Below are 26,594 nucleotides of genomic sequence, written 5' to 3' on the forward strand. Positions count from 1 at the left end.
CCCGCCCCGGCGCCCCCCGCACTGTGCCGTGCCGTGCCGCGCCGTGCCCGGCTGCGGAGGGGGGACGGCGGGGGTGGGGGAGGGGGGGGGTTGTAGCAGCATCACCATGGCGACAGTGACGTCATCTCACCCTGAATCTAATTGGAGGAAACCCCGTGGCCCCAGCCGCAGCCCACGGGCCAACCGAGCTTGTGCCCTGCCTGCGCTCGCCCCCGCGGCGGCGCGCTCTGCTCGGATTGGCTGTCGGGGCTCGGGGGGGCGGAGCCGGGCTCGCAGGCCAGGCTGCGATTGGCCGCGTGGGCGCGGGCTGAGCAGCGGGTAGGCTTGCCTGTGCCAACGCCCTTTAGCGCTGGCTCTCGCCGGAGACGGGAGCGGCTCTTTCTCTCCGCCACAGCCCCGAGCGAGGCAGCCGATCGGGTGGCGCCCGTGGCCCGGCCTAGCGCAGCGGACTCAGGTGAGCGCGGTGCCGCGTCCCGGCGGCGGGCGCGGGCCCCGCTCCGCCGCCGCCCCCTGCCGCCGCGTCCTCCATTTTGTGATCGCGGCGTGGAGCGCTCGGCGGCCCCGGGGAGCGGGAGGCGCAGCCAGCCAGCGCCGCCATTTCGCACCCGGCGGGGCCGCCGGCTTCCTCTTTCCGCCCTGCCGCCGCGGGGGGCCGCGCCGGCCGCCCTCCCTCCCTGCCGCCCCCGCGCCCCCCGCCGTCCCTGAGGACGCGCCCGCCCCTGCCCCCCGCCCTCGGGGCCAAGACCCCACCCACTGCCGTGCCACCGCGCTCCCCCGCCGGCAGCGCGGGGCCGCCGCGCCCCCCGCCGCGCCGAGGACCGCCGTCCCGGGGCCGGAGCTGCGGCCACTCCCGCCGCGGCCGCCGGGGGGAGGCGGGGAGGCCCGGGCCCCGCCGCGCTCCCCCGCCCGCCGCGCCCCGCCGCCAGGAGGCGAAGCGGCCTGGGCCGCCGGCCTGGCCCCCGGGCCGCCCCGCCCCGGCCGCTCCGAGCTGCCCTGGCCTCGCTCGGCCCGCGGAGCGCGGGTGCTCGAGGGAGGCGGATCCCGGGCCCGCTCTGCCAGCCCGTTGGGGTTTAACCCCTTCCTTGCCTCCCCAGGGCCGAGCTTGTCTCGCCTCTTTTATTACTGATTTTTTTCGCGCTTGTCCCGGCTTTGGCATCCGCCTTTCTTCGGCCCTTAACCGCAGGGTTTGCGGCACACAAGGGAAGGACTTTGGGCAAGGCCCCCCCAGGCTTGATGGTAACCAGATATCCTTCTCCAGGTCCCTGTTAGACAGACTATCGATATGTTCACGTAAAGCAAGGAAGAAAAGCAGGGCGAGAACAAAAAGTCTGCTCTGATGGAAAAATAGCTATTTCCAGTGCTTGGCCTTCAGGCTGCTGTCCCTTGGCTAGCGCTGAGCATGCCTTCCCCAGTTGGGTTTCTAGGTCGTGGTTTCCCTGGGGGTGGACCCTTGAGACGAGTGCCTCTCCCCTTAGCCCTGCATGGAAGGGCAGGATGCTGCAGTTCATCTCCATGAGAAGCACCTGGAGATGGGGAAGGGGAGGTGAGGCTCACTGTGATCCTTGTGTTTTGGTGGGTTGTGAGGGGTGCCATAAGATTATGTTCTGTAGTGTTTTATCCTAGCGTCATGGTTACTGTCTTCTTTCTGGTAGGTTTTGAGGTGCATTCTCGTGTTGATAGTGTGACGTCCCCAGCTTCTCCTGCTTTTGCTACTATACTGCTCTTGCCCCACTGCCAGCCACCATGGATAAGACCGAGTTGATCCAGAAAGCCAAGCTGGCTGAGCAAGCTGAGCGCTATGATGATATGGCCACCTGCATGAAGGCAGTAACTGAGCAAGGTGCTGAGCTGTCCAACGAGGAGCGCAACCTGCTCTCAGTGGCCTACAAGAACGTAGTGGGGGGGCGGCGCTCTGCCTGGAGGGTCATCTCTAGCATTGAGCAGAAGACAGACACCAGTGACAAGAAGATGCAGCTTATCAAGGACTATCGGGAGAAGGTGGAGTCTGAGCTCAGGTCCATCTGCACCACGGTGCTGGTGAGTGGGGACTTACTTTTGTCTTCTTTTTTTTTTAAGAGAAAGAAATACAGTATCCATGTGTGCTGCTGTACTGGGAAATAAGACTGGGAACTTGACTATGGAATATCACACGAAGTATTATGCTGGGGTGGGGGAAGTCAGTGCAGTAACTTCTGCAACCATTACGTGGGTTACTGTGAGAAGGAAGATCATCTGCACTACGCTATGGGCCCCATATGTGTAGAGGTATTTGAGGTACACACTCAATTTTGAATGTGTATTTGGAGTACGTTTTTTGGACAGAGTGATCCATGTGCAATATTGTACTAGGTAGTTGCAGAGATGCAGAGAATTTAGTCTCGTGCCTGTTTGCTGTGGTTAGTAAGCTTATCTAGTCATAAGCTGAAAAGAAAATGAGAAAACCCCTTTATTTCTTCAGATCAAAGCTAATCTGTTAAAAGCATTTAAAGTAACTGCATGTGCATTTCGTTTACTTCTCATGAAGAAAAAGACTCTCAAGGGGTCTTTAGGAGACATTTTGAGGATTTTTTCTATATAAAATATGAGTTTATGAAGCAAGACATCTATACTGAAGATAGGAAATAAAAACATAGAAATTGGCTTTGTCAGATTCAAGCTGACTTCTCGGGAATCTTTAAGAAGAATTTGCAGTAATTATGCAATAATGTAAAACTAAGGTGTGAAGATTGGCATTACACCCCAAGCGTGCATCAAAGCCCAGGAATACATTTCTGTACAAGCAGCAGAATTCCAGATGCTATTGATAGCGAAACTGTACTGCACTGTAGTGGGAGATGAAGAGACGCGTGTCAGCAGTGTGGAGGCTGCTGGACCCTATCCTACGTGACCAGGGAGTTGTGGCTGCAGGAAGCCGCGTGTGTGTAATGCAATAGTAATTGTGTGGCAGGTAATCTTCAGTGGTTTATTTGCTCCTCTTAGTTACTTTTTTGTGCATGTGTCTAGTATTGTTAACATGAGAACAGGAAGAAATGAGTCTATAAGGAAATAAACAATTTTGAGGTAAATATATCCTAGATTGGCTTAGGAGACCTGAATTTAAAGCTGACTGGTTTGGTAGTAACAATTTGCTTCTTGATTAAGTGTTCTGGCTCGTGTATAAGGGAGTACTTCTTTGGATTGTGCTGAAAATACCTATATGCTTACTTGCGTGCTGCCACCTAGGTTTTTTTTCTTTCGAAATCAGTCAAAATGAGTTACCTTTGCTTGAAAATCATTTGGAAATTTATTAGCTTAATGAATCAGTTGGGTTAATTCCTTAACACATTTAAGAGTCTGTGTCTTCCAAAGAAGCGGTTTCTACAGTTACAGGTGTAGTTAAGTTATAAAACTTTTACCTTTGTGAAAATGATGTGACTTGTGTAGGGCACTGATTCCTGTTTCCTGTGACAAGAGTTTCACTAGAACCTGTGTGATGGGGTGCCAGCATTCGTGCTGTTGTCGCTCCTCTCAATCTCCTCTACTCAGTGCGCCACTTCAGAACTAACTTCTTGGGACCTCAACATAAAGCTCACTCTTCAGACTTAGTCTCCCTCTGTCCTTCTACCAAATCTAGTTCCTAAGAGAAGGTTATGCATAAAATCTCATACTGGTTGCTGTGCCATCTTGACAAGGAGCTCATGCTTCCATAGGGAGATCGAACATCTCTGAATGATAAAGGTAGCGAGCCATTTCACACTGTGTCTATACTGAAATTATTCCAGTCGCATCAAATGGTGGACAGCAGGTAGTCTGGTAGCCATGCTAACACAAACCTCTGATGTAGGGAAAGCAAGGTCTTCCCACGCTAGCTGAATTTTTCCCTGCATTCTAGTCTTTCTCTGTTCTCAGCAATGGCCTGGTTGGCAGCTCTCCCCTTCTCGCCTGGAAGGCAGCAGGAAGTAGTGAGGACCGAAACCTACAGCTGTGCACGCTTTTCCTGTTCTGCTCTGCCAGAGAAGATGTGCCTTCCTTTGGTAGGAGGAGATGTCAGCTATCTACTGCAAGCCTTCCGATTTTTACTTTTCCTGTGAGGGCCATGTGCAGTTATGTTCTGTTCTGCTTTTCTTCCTTTCCTTCTCCATCTACCACTTCTATGATCCATGAGTCAGCATCCAAGAGGTTGGAACTCACAATGTGCAGGCACTACAAAGGATGGGTTTCCTGAAGCTGAGCCACAAAGTGGTTTTGATGACTCCTTCTTTGAATGATAATTTCTTCTTTACTAATACCATAGTAACTGCTGGTAGCTTTTTTAGATCTCTTAAGTTGAATCTCAGAGATGCTTTTTTAATTCTAGGAAGGCAGCTAAACTGAAACAACTGTTGGCAAGTAGTATGGAAAGGTTGCTTGTCATTTGGAGTATTTGGATTTAGCAAGGGTGGATGTGTTGGGTGGAGTGTGACTGCTGTTAGTCATACTACTAACAGGTTTTTTCAAAAGGCTTTTTTTTATTACTGGTATGGCACAGCTTTTCAAAATGAGGTATATCTGCTGTTGTAGAAACCTTCATTTAGAAATACTTGTGCTAGCATTACAAAATACTGCTAATTTTTGATTAAAAAGGCAGCAACACTGAATCTGCAATTACTTTTTTTCCTGTAAAGAATGCCTCAAGCCATTTAGGTAAGGCATTGTTTTAGGGCATGGTTTGATAAGGAACTTAAATTTAATCACTACTAGAATACAAACATCCAAAATTATGTTGAGACACTTATGTATATAGATACATAAAAATAAAACTTTTACTAATTATTTAATTAATGTACAACCACCATCAGTGGTCACAGTAAAATATTGCATCTCATGCCAAGCAGTGAAGATATTTCTTTAACTGTCGATCTTGCAAGTAGGAGTAGATGTGATCTGAACCCTTTTTAATTGTTAATTTTATGACTGGTCTTTCAGGTGAAAGTGGCTCTTTAATGAAGAAATGGTATGGCTTTGTCAAACAACTTGCACAAATGTTTTATTTGAAAGGTACGCTAGGAGGTTTTATTGAAGTCCCTGTATTGATTGACTAATTCTTTGGTAATGTAGAGAATTAATGTTGAATCATTCCTTATGAATCATAGTTGAAACTGTTCTTGAAACCCTCTTGTCCTTGAATAAAGAAACAGGTTGGCAACTTAACTTTTTTTCAAGGTAAAGTTGAACTATGTTTCATATACTCTGAGCACAAAGTTCGTGCGTATTTATATTCTCTGAGTGATTTCAAGACAGGGATACTAGATGATGTAGAAAGGATGGGTGCAGCAGCAACTTTCATGTAATTAATGAAATAACATGTGAAACTTTGAAGATGGAATGTACAGTATAAGACTAGTGCTTTATTGTATATACACCCTGCTGTTTAGTGACATCCGATTTTCAAAAAAGGTAACTTTTGAATTGTAGCTTCTCTGGGGGAGCAGATCAAACTGCTGGGTTTTCCGAGAGCCTCAGTCCTTTTGCATAGCAATAACTCGTGTTGCATTCAAGCTTCTTCATTCTTTAGAGAGAACTGGTGTAAAGGAAGGAAGGACACCAGCCCTTGCCTGGAAGCAGTTGACTCTCCACCTGCAACTTGAGGGTTTTTGCATGTGTGCTTGGTAGCACTCTGCATATGTTCAGTTTCTAGGTCCTGATGTTGTTGGAGCCCTTCATAGAAAAATAGAGGTGATACTTGATAACTACTTTGAACCACAGTTTAAAACTTGATGAAGATGCAATGGCTAAAATCATTAGGCTTGGAAACAGCTGTATCTTGATGGTTACTTACTCCTCATGTCTCTAGCTGAAACTAAAAAGTTTATTTTAATATGCTTTTTAAGTTTTTGCTTAGAAAAGTTACATATATGAGGCTTTTCAGTTGTTTCCAAACATCTATTTTTACAATGTCCTCTGTAAACAGTTTTACATTGCACTGTATCAGGCCCATGTCGGCCAGTTTTTCTAGAAATGAGCAAGGGCATCGTGAACTTTTAAAAATGGCCCAACAGTAACAGTACTTGTGCTGTTGATTCTTTCCTGTACCCTGCAGCAGTGCCTGTAATGAAATAGTCTTGAGCTGTAAGGTGTATCTTATTTCAATTTTTACTGTCTTAAGGTTGAGAGGATGCTTGTAAATGTTTGATCTTCTGTGAGATTGCAGTGTTAATTGTTGAAAGCATGTATTAATGTGTTGCTCTTGCCAGCTCCTCTTTCCTTCTTTCCTTCCTTCCTTCCACACCACCCCCCCCCCCCCCCCCAAGATTGCAATGTTGCTACTACTTCTGGTTTGTGTAATTAACAAACAATAAACGCTAATAAAAACAAGGGTAAAAATCTATGTCCGCTTCTGATTTTTATCCATTTTGCAGATCTAGTTCTAAAGTTAATCACTTAAAAATAAACAAAACAAAAATCCCCATACTAGAAGGTAATGTTCAAAGCAGCTTTTTTCAACAGCACAGATTCATAGCTTCATTGAAAATTAAGTTGGTATTTCTTGCAGTAGCAAATAGATTCCTCATGTCAGCTAAAATGTCTGATGTCAGATGATGAATAAGCTTTGACCATAGCCCTGCTTTTTCCCTACTGTTACCTTTGGCCTACAGAAAAGTGAAATGTTGATTTTTATTATACACGCAGAAATTTGGTGGATTCAGTAAGTATCAGCTTGATGCTGCTATATGAACAATTTACTAGAGTTTCATGTCTTGTGAATCCTTTTTATCTGCTTTCCTATTTTCAGTGAATGGCCAGAGCTTATACAGAAATACATAGTGTTGTAGAGGTGAAACTAGCATCTGAGTAAAAGGATATTACAGTCTTTTGACACTGGGAACTATGTAGGATGCAGTTTTATTCTGAAGGTCGGGCATACTAATCACTTAAGTTAATACTACTTTTGGACTTGAATTAGTTGTCCTGATAGTGGTTGGGACAGTGTTTCAAGTATTACTTTTTTTTACCTTTCGTAAATTAAAGCAAATACTATTCACTCATCCTTTTTAAGTAACTGACTAAAAGGGCTAGCTACTTCATGACTTAAAGCCAGACCTTAGGTTGGGAATGTTACTTCTTGGCAAATCGAGAATTGTGGAATTAATGTTAAATGAATGTTTTAATTTGGAATAACAGTTGTCTTTTTGATGAACGGTAATATGTGGGGAGACAGTTGACTCTCCTTTGTGCGCAACTTGTAAGAAATGTCAACACATTTGTGATAAGGATTGTGCAACTTAATGTGTGAATCTTTTCTAGTTTCCTGTGCTTGAAACTGAAATTTAAATTCATGATCTGAGCTTGACTTCTTTGTAGTTGTACCTTCTCTTATGTCAGTTTTTGCCCTTTGTTAGAATCTGCTGCTGGAGTACTACACTTTTGTGGAAGGAAAACTGAATCCATTCCTAAGAAAGGACTGACACTTGCAGAAACAAAGCCTAGAATGCACTGATGTTCTTGAAGCGGCTGAAAACTGTTAAAGCCTAACTAAAAATAGTTCAAGGAATTCTGATGGTAGCTGAGGCCTCCATCCCATGCAGTCATTGCTTGCTGCCCCCCCTGCAACTAGATACTGAATTTCTAAAACGTACAAGCAAGCTAGTGAAGGGTACAAGATAAACGGCAGCAAGGTATTCGGTCTGAGGTTCTGAAAACTTGCACCATTATGTTATTTGTGTGTGCAGTGTCGTTTCCTTTTTCAGAAGCTACTGGGGTGAGTTTAGATCACTGATTTGATTTGCATGGATATCTCCATCTTGAGGTAAAGCTGAGAATAGGGTTAACTTCTGTCTGTTGAAAGTAGAAAAACCTGAAGATCAATGGCTTGTCTGTTTTAAAAGTTAAAGAAATGACTACCGTAGAATTGCACTTCTGCAAAGTCATAGCTCCTAACAGCTCTGAAAGGCCTGTCCTGAATGTTAACATCCTGTGAGAAGCAGGATGTGGAGTAATTGAAAATAGGAAATGGTAATACCTATGCAGGTGACCACCTGTTGAGAATGGGGCAGCCAAAGCCTCATCTATCTCCAGTGTGAAATCCATTTTTTTAATGAGGTTAAGCTATAGATTAACTAGCCTGGTTGTAGTCAAGGCTATTAAAGCTTTGTCTATACTGTACCTCAGTCCACTTGTACATCTGGAATTATTAAATTTCTTGGAGGACGTTTACTGGTTTGGTGGCCTTGATAAAGTAGGATGTGCTCACTTGGAGAACAGAGGCACAAATTATATTTTTCTGCTAATGCAGTGAAGCTTTTAACAGATTTTTTAAATCACTGTCATACTTACCTGCTAGACAGTTGTCTTGCAGGCATTTCTGCTACCTTAGATACTAATATGATAGATGCCTTTTTGAAGTAAAATGTAGAAGGCTGTATATTGGAGAGAGAGAACTTGATGAGGAAAGAACACGCTCAAGCTTGATTTCTTTATGATGGCACAAATTGGGGTTGTTTAGCACATTATTAAAGCAGTAGATTGTGCCAATTTCTGTATGGGTGCAGACGCTTGGTATCCTGTTTTCAGTAATAGGGAATGCCTGATTTTCAGAGGAAAGTAGTGAGGAAAATGGGGGGGCAGGGGGGCTGGTAAAAGCACATGGATATACTTTCTTTGTAAGTTTGGTAAGTGAAGGTGTGTGTTTGATTAATCAATGTTTTCTTATTTGCATAGATCTCACCTCTTTTTTAGTTTTATGCTCTTGGTCTTTGAGAATGATGGGCCTAGTGCCCCTAGACATTACTTGCTCTTTGTGTTTAAGTGCTTTTGTACTTGACCATGAACTTGAAGCTAATTTTATCACAGACTAACTAGGTAAGGTAAGTAAGACTGTTCCTGAACACTGCATTTGTGGCACTTACTCCATATAGCTCTACCAAGTTCATTGGCCTGATGTTTACAGGTTCCTCCTCATACTTTCTGGTCCCAGGATGCTGGAACCAACATCAGAATGCTCCAGCTGAGCATACAGCTGGCCTGTAAGCTTGTAATTTGCTAATTCACACTGTACATCTGAATAACAGTTCGTGTGAACTGTGCACTTAGACATAGGAGGCAGTAAAAATAATTTTAAGTGTTGAGTTTCACATCCTGTGGTTCTGTGCACCCACCAAAACATCAGATGTAAAGACCTATGAACTAGAAAGTCCTGAATTAGCTGTGATTTTGCTTGTGCCTTTCACTTAATTTGTTAAAGGAATCAAGGGTTTGATTTACCAGTTTCCAACATTGATAAAGGTTTATTCCTTGCTCTAGCAATCTTTATTCTGTCATTTAATTTATATGATCCATCCACTGAAGTAGTTGGATATAGGAGTCACGTTAGGCTCTGGAAACAGAAAACTTTCCATTTGCTCTGATAACAAGTTTTCTAAATACCCTACATACACCCTTATCAGAGTGACAGCCTCATATTTCCTGGGTAAAACTTCTTCAGGAAGTTCTGTTCTGAAGTTGAATACATTTTGCAAAATTCTTGTAAGCAGAAATTGTTCTAAATGGAACTAGGTAGCAGGGCCTTAGCAAGAAAGTCAAGGTTCACTTGCTATGAGAAATTGTTATAAGAAGGTTATCTGAAATGTTGGCTTCTAGCTTTTGTGACTTAAAGGTTAGCCTTCATTGTTGTAGGTTGTCTCATTTGGGGAATAACAAATTACTGGCACACTCCTAATACACTGAATGAAATAATACAGTGCTGGGTTTCCTTCAGGGGGAAGTTGGACAATGCAAAAGGCTGCACTAAGCAATGGGAAGAAAGTGCATCTGTTTCATTATCTTTCTGGATTTCAGTGATCATAAGCCTCTGATCTAGGGCTCCCAAACAGAGAGCAGAACTTTTTTGGGGTCTCCAGAGTTTATCTATTATCATGAAAGGCTGGCTTTAAAAATCAGTTATTTGCACAAGGGCAACATACCTTCAACCCATGTAACTCCTGCATGCTGTTGCTTGTTTTGAGTATTGTTAGTCTAGATATATCTCAGTCAATCATTTAATGATACCTGCAAGGCTTCTGTAGGTGCAAAGCATAGAAATATTTTTAAATGCAAATTTAGACTTTTTTGTTTGATTCTGTCATATTAGGGAAGATCACAAATGGAGGACGCTGGAAGAAACTTTAGGTAGTCAGGATTCTTAAGGGAAGAATTTGATGTGAGTAATGCATGTTTACTAAGAGGAGAATAACAATTGAAGTATTTTGAAGAATTAGAAATATGGAAAACGCCATCATGGAAGAATGTTAGAATCAATTTGAGATAAATCTGATACCAAGAAAATTTCCCCAAAAGCTTTTGGCTGTGTTGTATGGCCATTACTTCATCAAAAATTCATAATTATTGAAAAGGGGAATAACATTTTTTTTTTGAAGACTTATTTCTACATTTGGCAGGGGGAAACTGGAAAACTTCAGGCTCTTCCATAAAAACTTGAATAATTCTTTGACTTTCACTGGATTGTTGGTTTTGTCTGATGAAAATCTATAGAAAGGAGAACTTGCATTTCCACACACTTCTAGTTCCTGGCTTACATAGTTCTTTGGGGAAGACAGAACTTTCTAACTTCTTGTTTCAGGAGAAATGTAAGCAGTGAATGTAAATTCTAGATGAAATTAATCTCAGCCCCAGGTGGGAATAGTGTGGGCAGACGTGCTGCAGCTCAGGCTTCCAATGCATCTGTTAAGTGGGATTCCAGATACTTCATTCAGGGCCAATCCTAAATATCGACTGCCAGTTTTTAGAACTACGTAGAAAAAGACTCAGAACCAAATGGAAAAGATGAATTAGGTCACCCTCTCCGTTTCCGTGCCAGGTACGTTTGTCTCTGCTTTTGACGGTGCTTTGTCAGGTCACCTTAAGGCCATGCCATTACTGGAAAGGTGGACACGTATTTTCCTCAATATATAACCTGAAATACTAATGGTCTTAAGAGGTCTGTATGAAAACTATTTAATGTTCTCCCGAAAGGAGTTGATGCATAGAGCTTGAATCCAGAAGGATGAAGAACTTACTTGTACTGAAGTGAATTACACTTTTGAAAGTAAAGTGATCTTACTGTTGCAGCAGGGGACTCTCCCTTTCCTGTCAAGAAAACAACTGCTGAATGTTAAAACACACTTAGGTTGCAGTGAGTCATACTGTGGACTTTGGAATGACTGATTATACTTGAAATAGTTGGGAAGTCTTAATACCAATTTACTAAACGATTAAAACAGGCAGTCATTTGTCAGTAGAAGCCTTATTGAAAGATCTGAGCCTACACCGATCATCTGTGCTGTCAAACTCTTTGGAACATTTAATGTGTTTAAATTCACATTTAACCGTTGTATTAAGGGAATATACTGGTCTGAGCTGCCTCTCCAACTTCTTAGCTTTACTTTTTGACTGCAGTTAGGGTGGAAACCATTTCCCTGTATGCTGCTTGTAGGTGGTTTTTCTCATATTGGAGCTGGATGGACCTTCAGAAATACTTGAAACTGAAGAGTTTTTCCAAGTATTTTGCACACTGCAGCCCTGGTTGAATTTATGTAGTGTCACACACTTCACATAATGTGCCTGTGGGATGCAAGCTGCCCGTCTTCTAGATGGGACTGTGACGTTGAATCCATGTTCAGGGTGGTGAGTTAACTTGCTAAAAAAAGTGGTGTTGACATGCACAGAGTGCATGTGCATTATTTTTAAGGAACCTTGTCTCAAAATAGGTTTATTTCGAAACAGTTTGTTCGCTTGCATGTGACCATGTGGTTCTGTGGGGTTTGGCCAGTAAGTGTATGCTGTTATAGGCAAGTACAATGTTAAGTAATCAGAGTTACTTGCTGTCACCCATGTAACATCTGTTCTGGTGGCTAGCTTCAATACTCCTTTTAAAAAACCAAAAAGCTCTTAAAAGGTCAAAATAGGGAACATTCAGTATCAGCTCAGGAAGGGAAGGAACACCTAGGAAACAGCAATAAAACTCAATCTAGTCTCTGTAAGACCTGTGGAAATCAGTGCCCTGTGGAATGGTAGCACCTCCTCTGCTGGCAAGTTTGACAAGCACTTGGACAGCAGAGAGCTTCTGAGCAGTTTCCGCCGCCCCCCCCCCCCCCCCCCCCCCCCAAATCATTGAACTTTTTCCATCATGGGGTGAGGAGGATTATACTTTTTTTTTAATTATATGCATTTATATTGATTAGTTTTGTTCTTCTATCAAAAAAGAGTAATACTATTGGATTTTCTTTTCTCTAGATGCTTTTTGTGTCATATGAGTTAAAGCCCAGCAGAGGACTTTGTCTTAAATTACTAAAACCTGCAAATGCAAATTACTTTCTACAAACTGTTACAATGTTTGCTTTTAAATAATAGTATTTAAAATCATATGCCCAAAAGATGAAGATGGTGTTGAAATAAGGTGTTTTAAACAACTTGAATTAAGATATGTGGGCCCTAGGCTGAAGAATATTGCTGAAACGGTCTGACTTAAAAATCAAACTTTATATAGATTTTATTCACAAAACTCTATGCCAGCAATTTTGAACATCGGCACGCTCCTCCTTGCTAAAGATCATGCAACAACTTAACCAGTTTATATTTATGGGGGCAAACTTTTGGAGAGCATTACTGCTTATGATGGTTGCTTTTACATTGACTTTTTTCCTTCTGGTGGAGCAAAAGTAACAATATACTGTACTAAGTTGGTGAGAAATGCAAATGACAATGTAGATCAGTCTTTTAATAGCATAACATTAAATAACTTGGTGCTGGTGATGTGACCCAAACATGTCGTAGGTGTTGACATCTGAGTGATGGTGGCATTGTAAATATTTTGAGTTACTTCAGTTTACCACATTGAGAACTTCTCTTGGTACCTAGGCACATGGTATCTTTAGCTTGCTTTGAAAATTGACCTTAAACTACTTGTGATCAGTAGATAATCTCTGGAGCTGACCTGGTTCATGTTCATCCTCTGGTACTGAACAGATAAGTGTGAAGAATATATCTGTTAGCTGATAGTATTGGAATATATACAGAGACTTACATATTTGCTTTTCTTACTGAAGTCCAATTCTAAATGGTGAAAGTGCTGAAGGCAGCTCAAAGGTCAATTTGGTATTCAATTTTTTTTTTTAATTCATCTTTGCTGTCAAGATTCTTTATAGCTGAGTATATGGGAAGAGAGAACAGCACAGATCAGATAGTGGTGATATTTTTCTGCCACTTCAACCTACCACATAGTTAAATTGTACAGAAAGTATTTAGTGTACATTGTAGTTGAACTTGATGTCTCCATCAGGCCTGCCTTTTAAAATAGACTTAGATGGGGGGAGGCTGGTGGGACTTCCTGTTTTGATGTCAGCTTTTAAAAGAAGGGTTTGTCCTGAAAACAGGTAACAAAGCGTATGTGGAGTGGGACTGGTACATGAATTGCAAGGAATGTGTGCATGGTGTGTAAAGAGAGGCTGGCTGGGTGGATGCACAACAAATAATTATGAAGGAGCTGTGTCTTCAGGGAGTTTCTTTGTCTGTATCAGGCACTTCAAGTAAAGATATGGCTGGCATATTCCTTCAGGGCTTGCTTTTCATAAAGCTGAAATAATGGGGAAGTGATGAGAGCAGATGAATTAAACTTAGTATTTCTGGCTCAGGTTAATTGCAATGGTCTGATACTACAACCACATGTTCAACCCTTGTTCCTGCTTAAGCAGAGAGGAAAAGAGACTAAGAGAGGACAGTTACTCAGTTGGGAAAGAACACAAGTAGAACTGGAGAAGGATCCAAAAAGGCAATTGAAATTTAACTTTCTCTTGGCGTGTAAAGGAGTAAGTCTGCCAATGGAGAGAAAAATTAAAATAAATTTCAGCTTTCAAGGGAGAAGAAGTGGATTGCTGCCAGGCTCCTAGCCTGCTCCCCATGGCTCCTTCAGGCAGCTGCGGATCTGTTCCAGAGACCGGTAGTCCTTTGTTGCTGGCATCTCTTTAATAGATAAATAGATAAGCCTGCTTTCTGTAGGAGGAGAAAAAAATATCATATATGAGAATATGATGCTATTAGGACGGCAGGAGTGTTGGCACACTGTGAAGGTAGAAATAAATTGAGATGGGTGAGCAACACTAATGAGAAGCGGGGTGGGAAATCCTGTCGCGCTACAGGAGGACCAGCGTGTCACTTGGGAATAATGTATCAGTGTGGGGGAAGACGCAGATACCAACCACAACCTGTCACAGTGCAAACCTATTCTAATGCAATCGCACCAGGACATGCAGGGTCTGGCTTGAGGACAAAGTTTTGATTCCTGTGTCTTTGTACTGCTCGTGGTTCTGAGAGTCACCCACCAACAGGGCAGGCCAGTGGCCAGCAGCTCAAACATCATGTGGCTTTTCATGGCAGCGTCTGAGGCATGTTTGACGTTGTAGAGCACGTAATTGCTGGTTGTTCATGTCTTGGTTTAGAAGGTGATAAGAACAGTCACAGTTCTTAATGATGTATTTTTAAGTAACTGTATTTTGATAAATAACTTTCTCTGACCAAAAGAAAAAGTGATGGGCATGTTTGCTGTATGTGAACATGGATGGCAGTCTACTGTATTGGCTGACTTTATCACAGAATCATACCTGTGGCAATGTCTGTCTCTCTTTAGGCAAAATTTATCATAATAAATTTTGAAGTTGGCTGAGGTCTGCTTCATTGCTCAGGCTGCCTGTATTCATTTTACTTGCTATCAACTTATGTTTAAAATGAGAATTCCTGGCTGATTGCCGTCTCATGGAAAGGTAGAAAAGCCCAAGTGGGGAGAAATAGAGAACAGATGTAGGAAATCTTGAGTTTTCCTGTCTATTACTGACTCACAACAGTGTAAAGTAAATCACTTAGCTTATTGTGCTGCCTGCTCTCACTGCCCTGACAACATTTGGCCTGTTAGAGGGAGGGTAAGATGCCTTCCAAGAAATTATGATGATGTCCTGAGATGAATGGCTCACTAAGTGTACCAAATACATTATTGATTTGAAAGATAATGTCTGGATAGATAAATAATTAGCTGTACTCGAAGTCTGTTTGTATTCTGTTCTATCCTACATGATTCATAAATGAGATCTTGTTCCATTTAAGGCTATTAAAAAACCAAAACCGGATACATAAAGTCCAGAAAGAGGATGTTCCACCCTAGCTGATGGAGGCACAGATCTCTCCCTTACCACGTGCTGTGGTAAGGATTAGGAGGCCCTTGAGATGAACCTGGAGTGGGAGCTGCTGACTAGGCAGCTCAGCTCCTCTAACTGAGGAGCGCCTAGGAAATAAAGCAGTGTGCGTAACCCACTCTTTGCTGCCTGAAAAACTACAGTTCACTCCCAGCATCCACTTCTTTTCTTCTAAGTTTCTCAGAAATCTGCACAGAACCACTGGTTTTCAAATGTGCATAGTGGAGGCACCGCTTTCAGGATGCACTGACACACAGGCTGCAGCGCTACATGCTTGCGGGAGGGCTGGAGCCATGGCAGAATCCTTTTGTGTTCCTGGAAGAAATGTGTGGCCTACCCCGTCTGAAAAAAAAAAAAGTAGGCATTAATGCTCTAGGGAATGTAGGTTTGAGGCTCAGCTTAAATTAGACACGCTAAAGCTCTCCTGTAAACGTTATTTATTGTACACTAGAGTCCAGGGTGTTAGTATTTTTAAGTCATAACCAAGCCATATCAGTTATGCATGGTACTCTACTGCTAGAGCTACCTCCAAAGGCAGAATTTTGTAATAAGATCAGTAGTATTTTTTGTGTGCTAAGTTTACAATAAATCTTGGGTTTTGGAAGGCATAAAATAAGGTTTGTTCCCTTGTTGATGTAGTTGTAACATCTTGAAAAGTTTTATTCCAGCATTTAAAAGAAAAATCAAAGATGCAGTTTTGTCAAATATCTGGTTTAAAATCCCGTACAACATATCTTTCTTGGTTGTCTGGTCAGTGCTCCTTAGACTGTGGCATAGTTTTTCACATCTAATCTGAGCACATGGATAAATCACATCTCTGCTGCTTAATGCAGTCCCAGCCTTAGGATGGCCTTTAGAGGCTGGTAGTTACTCTTTGATCACGACTGATTTAAGGAACCTGTCTAAACGTAGGTGTATTATGTGTCAACTTTCATCATTCTGGGCAGTTTCTTGTAAAGTCAAACCTTGGTGTTAAACTTGAGGTTACTACATGGTTGTCTCTGAGATTTTGAAACTGGTTTGTGTAGTGTTGTGCTTTTATGGCTGGCGTTGACATCTGTCGTGGGAGAAAAGCATCAGGAAAACTTCACGTTTTGGCTCAATGTTTTTCTCATTGCAGAAACCTGTAGGGTGGGAATAACTCATTCTATATGGGAATGACTCACACAAAATAACAGTATTAATACAGGGTTGTATTACCCATCTGCCTACTACGTCTTAACTCTTGTTTTGAAACATACCTAAGGTTTTGCTGCTTTTTCCATAACACCAGTGAGGTGTACCGTTCAATACGCTTGCTCAAGCCCTTCCATACTTCACTGTTAAACTGTCACACAAGTTCCCCACTTAGCCCTATGCCATGCTAGCCAGTGTCTAGTCTTTGGTAGGGGTTTTCTAGCCTTACAGAAAGTCCTAAAAATGTCTGTTTCTGATTTGGTAAGTGGAAGGGTATGTCAGGCTCGGTATCATCTTACCCTCCCGCTGTTTTCTCTAGGGTGGTAATAAGAGCGCTTGTAACTCTTTACTGTTTCTTAATGCCCTGGTAGGGAGATCTCTGAAGGGAGCTTGTCTGTGGAGCTATGTGCAATATTACATCCATGGTAAGCACACTGTGTGGATGCAAAAATGCTTTTTTCACCCAATTGGAAGTACCCTTCTACAAGTGTCAGTTTAAAATAATTGCCAACACCTCAAATTGACTTGGAATGAGTAAACGCTTTCAGCTGGATTGCTCTGCTACTGTTGATTATTAAAGGAAGTAATAATGGTATGGCTGTATGCACAGGGAGTAGGTGTGTGTCTAAAATTAGCTTGTTTTTAGTGCTACAGTTGCTAATTAAAATGCTATGGGTTTTTACCCTGAAAGCTTACAGTTCCTTAAACATTTTCTTTGTAGCTGCTTCATGAATTGGATACATGTTCCTGTAACAAAGTCTTACTTAACTAGCCACAGTTTGCAAGCTTTGTGGAAACTTTCTGCTGCTTTTATGACCTGTTTATTTTCCAAGTAACTGAATGCAGATTTTTATCGCTTAAATTCTTAGTGTAAAGTTGCTCTGAGTATTGCGGGGTTTCCTTGAGTCTATTGGAGCTTATTTGCATCTTTTGTGAACATGGGTCGGTTGTGGTAATGAGTTGGGTAAAATCACCAGGGCTCAGGGACAAGGAGATCAGCCAGAAGCTGCTCTCCTCCTTGTCAGTTCTCTAAAGTACCCCCTTTGCTGGGGAAAAATCCTGTACCTCTTCTCTCCTTCGCCTTCACCCCTATCTTGGAAGGGCTGGGAGGCCTTGCAGCCTTGGAGAGAGACTTATCTCCTCTTGCTGGAGGCTTGTAAACCTTTCCCTGTCCCTCTGGTTATCAGGTAGGAGAGCTGTGAGAAAGGGGACTGATGTTAGCAGCAGCTCAGGGTGTGCTGCAGAGCACTGTATAGCTCTTCCCATTCCTGGGAGCAGCAGGGCGGACACAAACGATGCCTCCATGCTACGCTGGGGCGAGTGTTACTTTACAGCCTTGCAAAGAGCCGGTGTGGTTTGGTGAGGCTGGCTACCAACTAGACAGGTTTGAATCCTTAGCTCTCTCTGGTAGGTGGGCTGGAGATTCCTTATCGCAAGTCTAATGAATGCAATTTATACGAAAAATAGCAGAGTTGTTTTTCTTACTTTTTTTCTGTGAAGTGGGAATAAATTATTTATAAATAGCTTTGAAGCTTTCTGCATAGTGTTTCACTTTTCCAGTAAAAGCTTACTCATTTGCAACAGCATTTTTGAAATGAGAGGTGCGTATCCTGAAACTAAACTTGCTTCTGAAACTATACACCAGTAAACCTTTTCTTGTTACTTTTTCTGCAGTCTGATCAGATGGCTGACTGATCATATTAATGTAGTCTCTAGCTTTGTGCCTTTACACAGTTCCTTTAAATAAGTGTGCACTGTGTAAAATGCTCTTAAAACTCCTTTTTCACTTGTAGCAAACATCTGAGTCCATCCAAACTTTCTGGAGAAAAGAAAAATAGATTGAATTTAGTTGCAATGGTGTATATAATATGTAAATGTCTCTGTTGTTGTTGTTGTTTCAGGAGCTGTTGGACAAATATTTAATAGCTAATGCAACTAATCCAGAGAGCAAAGTATTCTACCTGAAGATGAAGGGAGACTACTTCCGATACCTTGCTGAAGTTGCCTGTGGTGATGACAGAAAACGTAAGTACCTTGTGGTCTTCAAGTCTGTAATAGGTAATGAACCTCAGTTTTGGGCCATGGGCGAGGGAACAGTAAATGAAGTACATGTGCCAGTATCTTACTCTGAACTCATGTGAGTTAGCTGAGTGGGAACAACTATGTTTCAGTTGAAAATCTCCAGTGTTCATACAGATGGAGAATAGCATTTTGAATAGACCTTAAGCATAGTATGCCAGGGAATTTTAGCTGGTGTTCCTGTCATCTACCCTAAATGTCTAGATAGTTGTTCCATAATGCTTATTCAGAGATTTTGGAAAACAATTTAGGTGAAGGTCTGCTAACATTTTATGTTGTTTGTTTGTATTTCTTTACTAAAATAAAGTTGGTGAGGAAGAGTAATTGGATGTCTACAACATTTTTTACTCCATGATGGAGTCCTATTGATCTAGAAGTTTAAACCATTTCAGTGTGAAGCAGACTTCACTGTAGTCACCTAAGTTTATAAAGAAGCAACAAAATTGCTAGGTCAGTACACTGTCCAAAGAAGTGTGAGCTGCACTCTGAAATGGTTGATGTTCACGGGGATAGTACTGTCCCTGTAATTTTAGTTTGCCCTTTTGGATCCAGCAGAAAAGGCCTGGAAAACTTCACAGCTGGTACTGTCACTTGATATTGGGCATCCTGAGAATGTAGAACATTCCTAGAAGTTAGAACATGTGCATAGGTGGTTCTGAGTACCTCAGGAAGCTCTTCTGGGGAGGATTTTAACTCTCTATTCAGAGGATGTATTGAATTAAGTATTAGAACTGTCTTGCAAGGTGCCTGGGTACTGTTGTGATGTTACAAACTCTTGGTATGGCATAAGTTAGTGATACATTTCTACATAACAAACTAAAATTAGTACTGGAGTGATGCTGTGACACAGAATGGAGATGGACTGTTGGAGCAGGCAGAGCGTTGAAGTGACTGTCCCTTTGGGTTGGGCATGGTAGGCATCTGACAGTGTTGGCTAGTTTAAACCGATTGAATTGCAAAGTGGGAGGACAGAGCTGATTGTCACTTAAATAAAGGCTTTGTTAGTCTCCTTGTATTGTAAGAGCATTTAAGTTGAAAGATGAAAATATACAAAATGGAGTAAAAGTCTTTGCATTAATGAGTTGCATTCAGAAATTCTTAACCCTTCACCTGATTCGAATGACAATGGCAGGTCCAAGTGTAGCAGAAGCAACTTGTCTTTGGCTTTCACAAAGATAATCTTATTTATATTTCGTCTCGAGCAACAGTTACAAATCTGTGGGCTTGTCTGAGCAGAGAAATACCAGCTTATCTTGTCTAAAAAGACTACTTTTGAAGTGATATGCATGCTGATATGGGTGCTTACTGTAGAAGAGGGACTGATTGATAACCCTATTAGTAGATCTTGGTGTTTTGCTGGGAAGTTACAGCTTATGTGTATCACCCTGCGTACATTTTGTGCTTGACTTCTCGCAAACTTCTAGGAGTTTTACTTGAAGCTTTTCTGATGTTCCCATTCTAAGCATCTGTTTATTTTCTCAGTTTCCAATATGTTTTGTTTACTTACAAGCTGATTTATTTCCTGCATTTGCTAGGGTTTTTGCCTTTTTTTCACCTGTTGTCAACAAATTAGTAGTCCATTAGTACTCATGACAGTGTAAATACTGAAAAACCCAAGTCTGTGTTGTGACTGTTTTGAATACTTCGCAGGTTTTACTTGCCAAACTCTTTTTCCAGCACTTTCTAGAGCAATTATGCTATTAGCTCCCTCAGAGAGCTGTATTCTGAGCTCTGACAATGGCCTTTCTTTTCCTGCGGTCTCCTTCCATTCTGCAGGCATGTTTAGGGCAGCTGTTGGCCCTTTGGTTGTCTGTCGGAAGAGAATCTGGAATAGACTATATGTAGCACTCTTAAAGTACTCACTCTAACCTCTTTTCTCTGTGGTATTTCTCCCAGTTATTTGGAGCACAACCTTGGGTTTTTATCTTGGCCTGTCTACACTGAATTTTTGGAGGTAGACTTTCAGTTTTTCAGGAACATGCAGTACATGTCTTCTGAACTTCCTCAAGAAGAAGTAGGCCTGTACAGACAGTAGCTGCCTTTCCTCTGCATGCTGGACTCACATGAGCATGTCCATTCTGTGCAAGGAATGAAGCAGGAGTTCTGTAGAAAAACTAATGCACAAATTTTTTTTTGTGCCTAAAGTATCAAAGGCCACTGAGGTAATACAGACACCTTGGATGTTTGTATTTACTAACTTCTGTGTGTTTATCTGTCTCTTGAATATCTTTGCTCTGTAGTAGCTTAATTTGCTCCCTGTGTTTTGTCAGTGTGGCAGCTGTACTTAAAATGGGTTTAAAATCATTACCTAAGAGTGGGCTTAACTTAATGTTTCTCATTCTTTTAACAGAAACAATAGAAAACTCACAGGGAGCTTATCAGGAGGCATTTGATATCAGCAAGAAGGAGATGCAGCCAACACATCCAATTCGCTTGGGTCTAGCTCTTAACTTCTCTGTATTTTATTATGAGATTCTCAACAATCCTGAGCTTGCCTGCACACTGGCAAAGACAGTAAGTTACTTTTTTCTTCTGTATGCCTGCAGGGACAGTAGAAGAGAGTTTATGCTTAAAATAGTATGAATTATTATTTCCTAGAGTTTATGCATATGCAGGAAGTGATACTATTTAATGTATCTGGTTTCCAAGCTCATTGTTAGTGTGATTTAAGGAGTACAAGCAGGCTGTATTTACAATGTGACTTAAATTTTCAGCAACGCAGCAAGCTTTTATTATGCCTTTATTATGCATCTGTTTCAAATAGAGCAATTCAGGTCATTAACTTCTAATGTTGCCTTTTTTTTTTTTTAAGCTACCTTTACTGATAAGTTTAGCTTCTGGTTGCTTAATGATCAGTTAACAGAAAGACTAAAGATGGTTTAATTATTTTAGGCGTTTGATGAGGCTATTGCAGAACTTGATACACTGAACGAAGACTCATACAAAGACAGTACTCTCATCATGCAGTTGCTTAGAGACAACCTAACAGTAAGTTGCCTTTCTATGTGCTATCTGGTTCTGTAACCATGTATTTGCTCAGTTAGATTGAAATTTGTGATGAAACAAAACCCTTATTTCTCTCTAGCGCAACAAATAGCACTGATTCAGGCTATTTGCCCTACTATACCTTTTCATAACTTAGTGTGAATGTAGTGTAAGTTGATGTCAGCAACTTCATGCTGTGTAATCTAGAATAATAGCTTGGATAGTTCACATTCTTCATTGTTTGGTGGCCTTTTCACTGCAGGGGGAGAAGGTGCATTCAGCTAACAATGCACAAGATAGGACAAGGAGTCAAAAAATAGTAGTCCGTGGTCTGTCAGGGATTCTTACTCAAACTTTTTGATGACTGCCTGAGAAAGAAAACATTTTTTCTGTTGTACACCCAGTGCAGCTTGCTTTATTCATTTTCATTATTTTTGTTTAAAATAAAAGATCCGGGATTTCAATGTGTTAAGAATAAAAGCAGTTGATGTTTGAGTATGTGTTATAATGATTAGCAGTTTAAGAAAAGCACCTAATGGAACCACTGTGTTCTATTAAAATACATAACTAAGGCAATTTTTTAGGGATATTCTCTCTGGATATTCACTGCATTTAAAATTACAGCAACATTTATTATTTTACATTACTTCTTCAGCAGAAATGTCTTTTATTAGCACTATAAAATGCTTAGCTCCAATAACCAAAATGGTAATCTTCACTTTCAGGATTCAGACTGCTGCTTTTGAAATTGATTTTACTCATGAAGCTACCATTCAGCCTCGTTGAATGATCTAGGATCGATGACATAGCTTGCTATTATGCACAAAAGTCTGGACCTGTTTAGAACCCCGTCTGCTCTGCCCCTAACACCGGAGGTGCATAGCTAGTTGTGCCCTATGCATGGGGAACTATTTCCAATTACCTCTCTCTGAGCAAGTACTAGAAGCCAGGGTTGTACAGCTCCAGTGTGCTGGTACTTTGTAGGCATCCTTAAGTCTAATTCATTGTCATTTCTATACAGTCAGTAGTTGTCTCTTTTTGGAAGTAAAGCTGTGCTTCTGAAAGCTGACACTGTTTTTCTTTTCTTTCTAGTTATGGACATCAGACAGTGCAGGAGAAGAATGTGATGCTGCAGAAGGTGCAGAAAACTAAACTGCACGTGGGGCATCATTCTCCCTTTCCTTCAAGAATCCTTTTTACACGTCTCCATTCCTTATAGCTCCACTTGGATTTCCTATAGCAAAGAAAACCCATCCATGTGTATGGAAATCAATTTATAGTCTTTTCACACTGCAGCTTTGGGAAAACTCCATTCCTTGATTTGTGTTTGTCCTGGCCTTCCTGGTGTGCGGTTACTGCTGTAGAAAAGTATTAATAGCTTCATTTCATATAAACATAAGTAACTTCCAAACACTTATGTAGCGGACTAAAGTGTACCTGGTATTTAAAAACAAATCTGAACCAGTTCCTGCCAGTTGACTGTGTTTTGTATTACAGTAAGACATGAAAATGTAGTTAATTGCAACTAAAGAGTGTTCCACATAGCTTTTAATTCTCCACATTCCCTTCTTATTCTGCAGGGTTTCCTTTCCATAATTGACTTTCACATGCTACTGTGTATTCTTTTCAGTAGGAATATGGAAGTATTGGGCCAGATCAAGTTGAGCATTTCTAGTTTGGAAAAATGACAAATTGAGTTGCTTCCTGTATCATGTAATACAGAAGCTTGTGTGTTCGAAAACGGGCTTCTCTTAATCTTCAGTTGCTGCTGTTTAAGTTGATATCCCTTCCCAATAAAAGTTCACTTACACTCCTGCCTTTGTAGTTCTGGTATTCACTTTACTATGTATTAGAAGCAGCATGTTACTGCCGGAGTACAGGCAGTGCTTTTTGGCAGACTAAAGTGCATGTCATTTCTTAATACACTGGAATGGGAAAACCAATTGAAGTTCACATGTCCAAGTATAAAATTTAGTACTTTTCCATGCAGGTTTGTGCACATGTGAGAAGGTGTCAAGTTTGTCCAGTGATTGTTCTTTAGAGAGTTTGGACCACTATTGTGTGTTGCTAATCATTGATTGTAGTCCCAAAAAAGCCTTGTGAAAATGTTATGCCCTCTGTAACAGCAAAGTAACATTAAATAAAATTACATTTTATAAACCACTTACTGTTGACTTGTAGCAATTCCATGTAATCGCTTAAGGGCTAAACTTAGATGTATCTCGTGCTAGAAGTGTCTTTCTCAAATCTAGTGCATACTTTTAAAAAGTCTGCTCTTAAATGAACTTAGTTCATATTTGAACAATGTGCATTTTATGAAAATATCCTGGATGACTTTTCATAGTTAACCTGACATGTGGACTTCTTAATAACTAAATCTACTTGAGCTAATGGCTTCACCTTAATCATGATCTAAGAAAAAATAGCCAATTTCTTGATATTCTTCCATGGCTTGCAAATCTTCTCATCTAAATTATACAATTTTTTTGTAATCTCTTGAAATTCTCTGATCTGTCCTCCTGTTGTGTTTTTTTCACTGATGGTCATCATTATTATTACAGTATTCCAGCTACACTTTTAGAAATGCAGAGGAATTCATCCTGCTCTAGAACATTAGTTTGTGTGCTACCACATCATAATCTGCTTTCTGTTGTTCCTAGACTGCTTTTAGTATTACTGTTTCCCCCAATTTTTGGAGCCTTTTGTAGTAATACATTGCTCTGCTTCCCCCCCCCCCCGCCCCCGATCACTTAAGAGTTTTTTCCTAAACCTCTACCTCTTAGTTTCCTGTGTTGGTGAGTTTTTGAAAATATTTAACTCCTATTAGTGTCCTGGGTAGACAGGATATGACATTATGAAAAAGGGCATATTTCTAGTCCTTGCAGGCTTCTGATGGTACATCTTCCACCTTCCATGTTTTTGTTCATTCTCTGAGTGTGCACAATGAGTGTTCCTACAATAAAACTGTTCAGATTATGTGCTTCAATTGACATGCATTGCTTTTAAAAAAAAAAATTGTATCAATTCTGTTTTCTTCATGCAGTCACTTTGAATTGCTGTCAAAGTATTGTGTGGCAGGATTCTACATAAACTCATATGCTTCTTAATCCGTGTTTTGGTTTCATAATTTCTTCCCCTCCCCCATGCATTTCTTATTGATCCTTTGTTTCATAAAAGGTTTTTAACTCCTAAGTGCTCTTATTCTCCAGGAAAAAATGTTTCAGTGCTGACATGTTAGCAGTCAGCTCTATCTGCTCATTTAAGAGTTTGCTTTCTTTGCTGTCTTCTGGAGGACTGTCTTAGCTTGCACTACATTGTCAGCTAACACTGTTCTCTTGTTTCCTTCCTTTTGCAACTTGTCGAGGGAGTTGTCAGTTTTCCTTACAGGAACAGTATCTGGGCCTTGTATCTAGTTTATAGCTTAATTTATTAAATGTTCTTTCTATCTGTCTATCAAGCTGGGCAAATTCTAGCTGTCTCTTGTTCATTGCCTACATTTTGTGCAAAAAATGAGTCTTGGAACTGCAACATCAGCTCTTGAATTTTAGTAGTACTGAATGCAGTAGCATCTTTTCTCATACTGTTACTTCCAGAATTTGGCCATTTATGTGTATTGTTTTGGAGAGGGGAGAGAACGAAAGGTGTATGGGAATAGGATGATGGTACAAAAAAGGAATAGACCATAATTCCCTAAATTACTTTGCCTACTCCCCCCCTCCTGGGTAAATTCCATTATTAGTGCAACATCCAGAGTAATTAGGTGCATTCATGTGGTATTACGGTTTCCAGCTCCAGGAGATAATTTGCACTCACATGCTGCCCCACTTCATGTAAGAGGACATGCCCCACAGCTTCGGAAATGCTGGACAGACTGACACCTCAAATCCCAAACCATGCTTATTCTTTGCAGGCCAGACATACAATTGACAATATGAGCCAAGACACCTTAGTAAAACAATAGTGCCTTGTTACATTAAGGATGGGATTTTTGTATGCTGAATACGGTTGTATACAGTAAATCCTGTGGGGCAGAGGTATCGTCTTAAGCTCTACAACAAATTTCACAGTAGTGCATTAATCATTTCAATTTCCTTCTTAGTATTTTCAGGATATTCAGAAAAAAGAGAGTTCTCACTTTTCTGCCAGATGGGTGATGGTAGTAGAGATGGTACTTCACACTAAGCTACTTTCTTTTGTGCTATAACTCAGTTCAGCAGCAAAACAAGGAGTTTTGTACTTAATTTCTCAGGATCTTTGTTGAAATGAGTAATGTCAACAAATGCACTGTTTTCTTTTCCTCTTCTCCAAGTCTAGTTACAGTATTCTTGGTGTGGTAGCAGGCTTACCTGTCATACCAGGAGACAAACTATTTTATGATTCTGTAAAACAAGTAGAGCACTTGCTACTTTGCATCTCACTTTTTGTGCAGTACAAAGCAGTGTAGGGAGACCAGAGTAAGTTTGGGTTTGTGGGGGTGTGTTTTTGTTTTTGGGGGTCTTTTTGAAAGCTTTTGACTTAGACACACACACGAAAAAAAAAAAAGGCCAGTAGAAATGTTGATTTGGGTAACCAGAATTTACATGAACGTACAAAATATACTAATGTTTTAAATGTTAGTGTGGTTTTCAAAGTAATAGTAACATCCTGAATATGTCTGAGAAATGGTCTGATGCCACCTAAAATTATCTTCCATATCAAATCAAGAGGTAAGTTGGGCAATAAATCATCATAGAAAGGAAAAGGACAAACTTTGACATTTATTCCTAACGTTACTGGAAGACTACAAACTTGAAATGCCAATTCTACAACTGAAATCCCAGACCTCTGTAACAAGAACTAACTGCCCTCTCTTGTGTGAGTGTAGCTAGATGACACAACTGCTGAAAGCTCCAGCAATTACAGCTTGGCCAGCTTTCAGATGAATAAAATGCCAGTGTGGGAAGGGTGAAATGTTAGTACCAGTTTTGGATTACTGCCATGATATTTTTCCACTACGCTGTGAAGACTCTAACTTGCTAAGAGGAATGCCTTTGTCGTCTTCTGCCAGAATCCTTAAATCGGTAAATAGACAGGAGTACATTCTGATAATAAAGTGCAGCCTCAAACTATGTGATCAAGTATTTTAAAACTTAAGTTTCTGTATGTGCAAACGTGTTTAAGGCAAGTTTGTAGTGTAGGATC

The 26,594-nt window shown here is 41.1% G+C and overlaps 1 protein-coding gene across 1 annotated transcript; it reads left to right on the forward strand.

The window, feature by feature from the left end:
- Positions 1 to 296: 296 nt before the first annotated feature.
- On the forward strand, positions 297 to 23,576 carry YWHAQ (tyrosine 3-monooxygenase/tryptophan 5-monooxygenase activation protein theta). Its single transcript, XM_072855063.1, has 6 exons — positions 297 to 454; positions 1,653 to 2,037; positions 18,251 to 18,374; positions 20,779 to 20,942; positions 21,321 to 21,416; positions 22,506 to 23,576. Exons 2-6 carry the CDS (start codon positions 1,744 to 1,746, stop codon positions 22,563 to 22,565), a joined length of 738 nt encoding a protein of 245 aa, XP_072711164.1. The 5' UTR covers positions 297 to 454; positions 1,653 to 1,743; the 3' UTR covers positions 22,566 to 23,576.
- Positions 23,577 to 26,594: the final 3,018 nt, after the last annotated feature.

Source organism: Ciconia boyciana, chromosome 3, assembly GCF_034638445.1.
Source record: "Ciconia boyciana chromosome 3, ASM3463844v1, whole genome shotgun sequence".
NCBI lineage: Eukaryota > Metazoa > Chordata > Aves > Ciconiiformes > Ciconiidae > Ciconia > Ciconia boyciana.

What these genes read in the sequence shown, in the direction of transcription:
- YWHAQ (XM_072855063.1), top strand. Translation starts at nt 1,744, where the DNA reads ATGGATAAGACCGAGTTGATCCAGAAAGCCAAGCTGGCTGAGCAAGCT. An exon ending in CTGTGGTGATGACAGAAAAC is followed by an intron (nt 18,375 to 20,778) that starts GTAAGTACCTTG and finishes TTCTTTTAACAG; the next exon opens with AAACAATAGAAAACTCACAG. An exon ending in CCTGCACACTGGCAAAGACA is followed by an intron (nt 20,943 to 21,320) that starts GTAAGTTACTTT and finishes TAATTATTTTAG; the next exon opens with GCGTTTGATGAGGCTATTGC.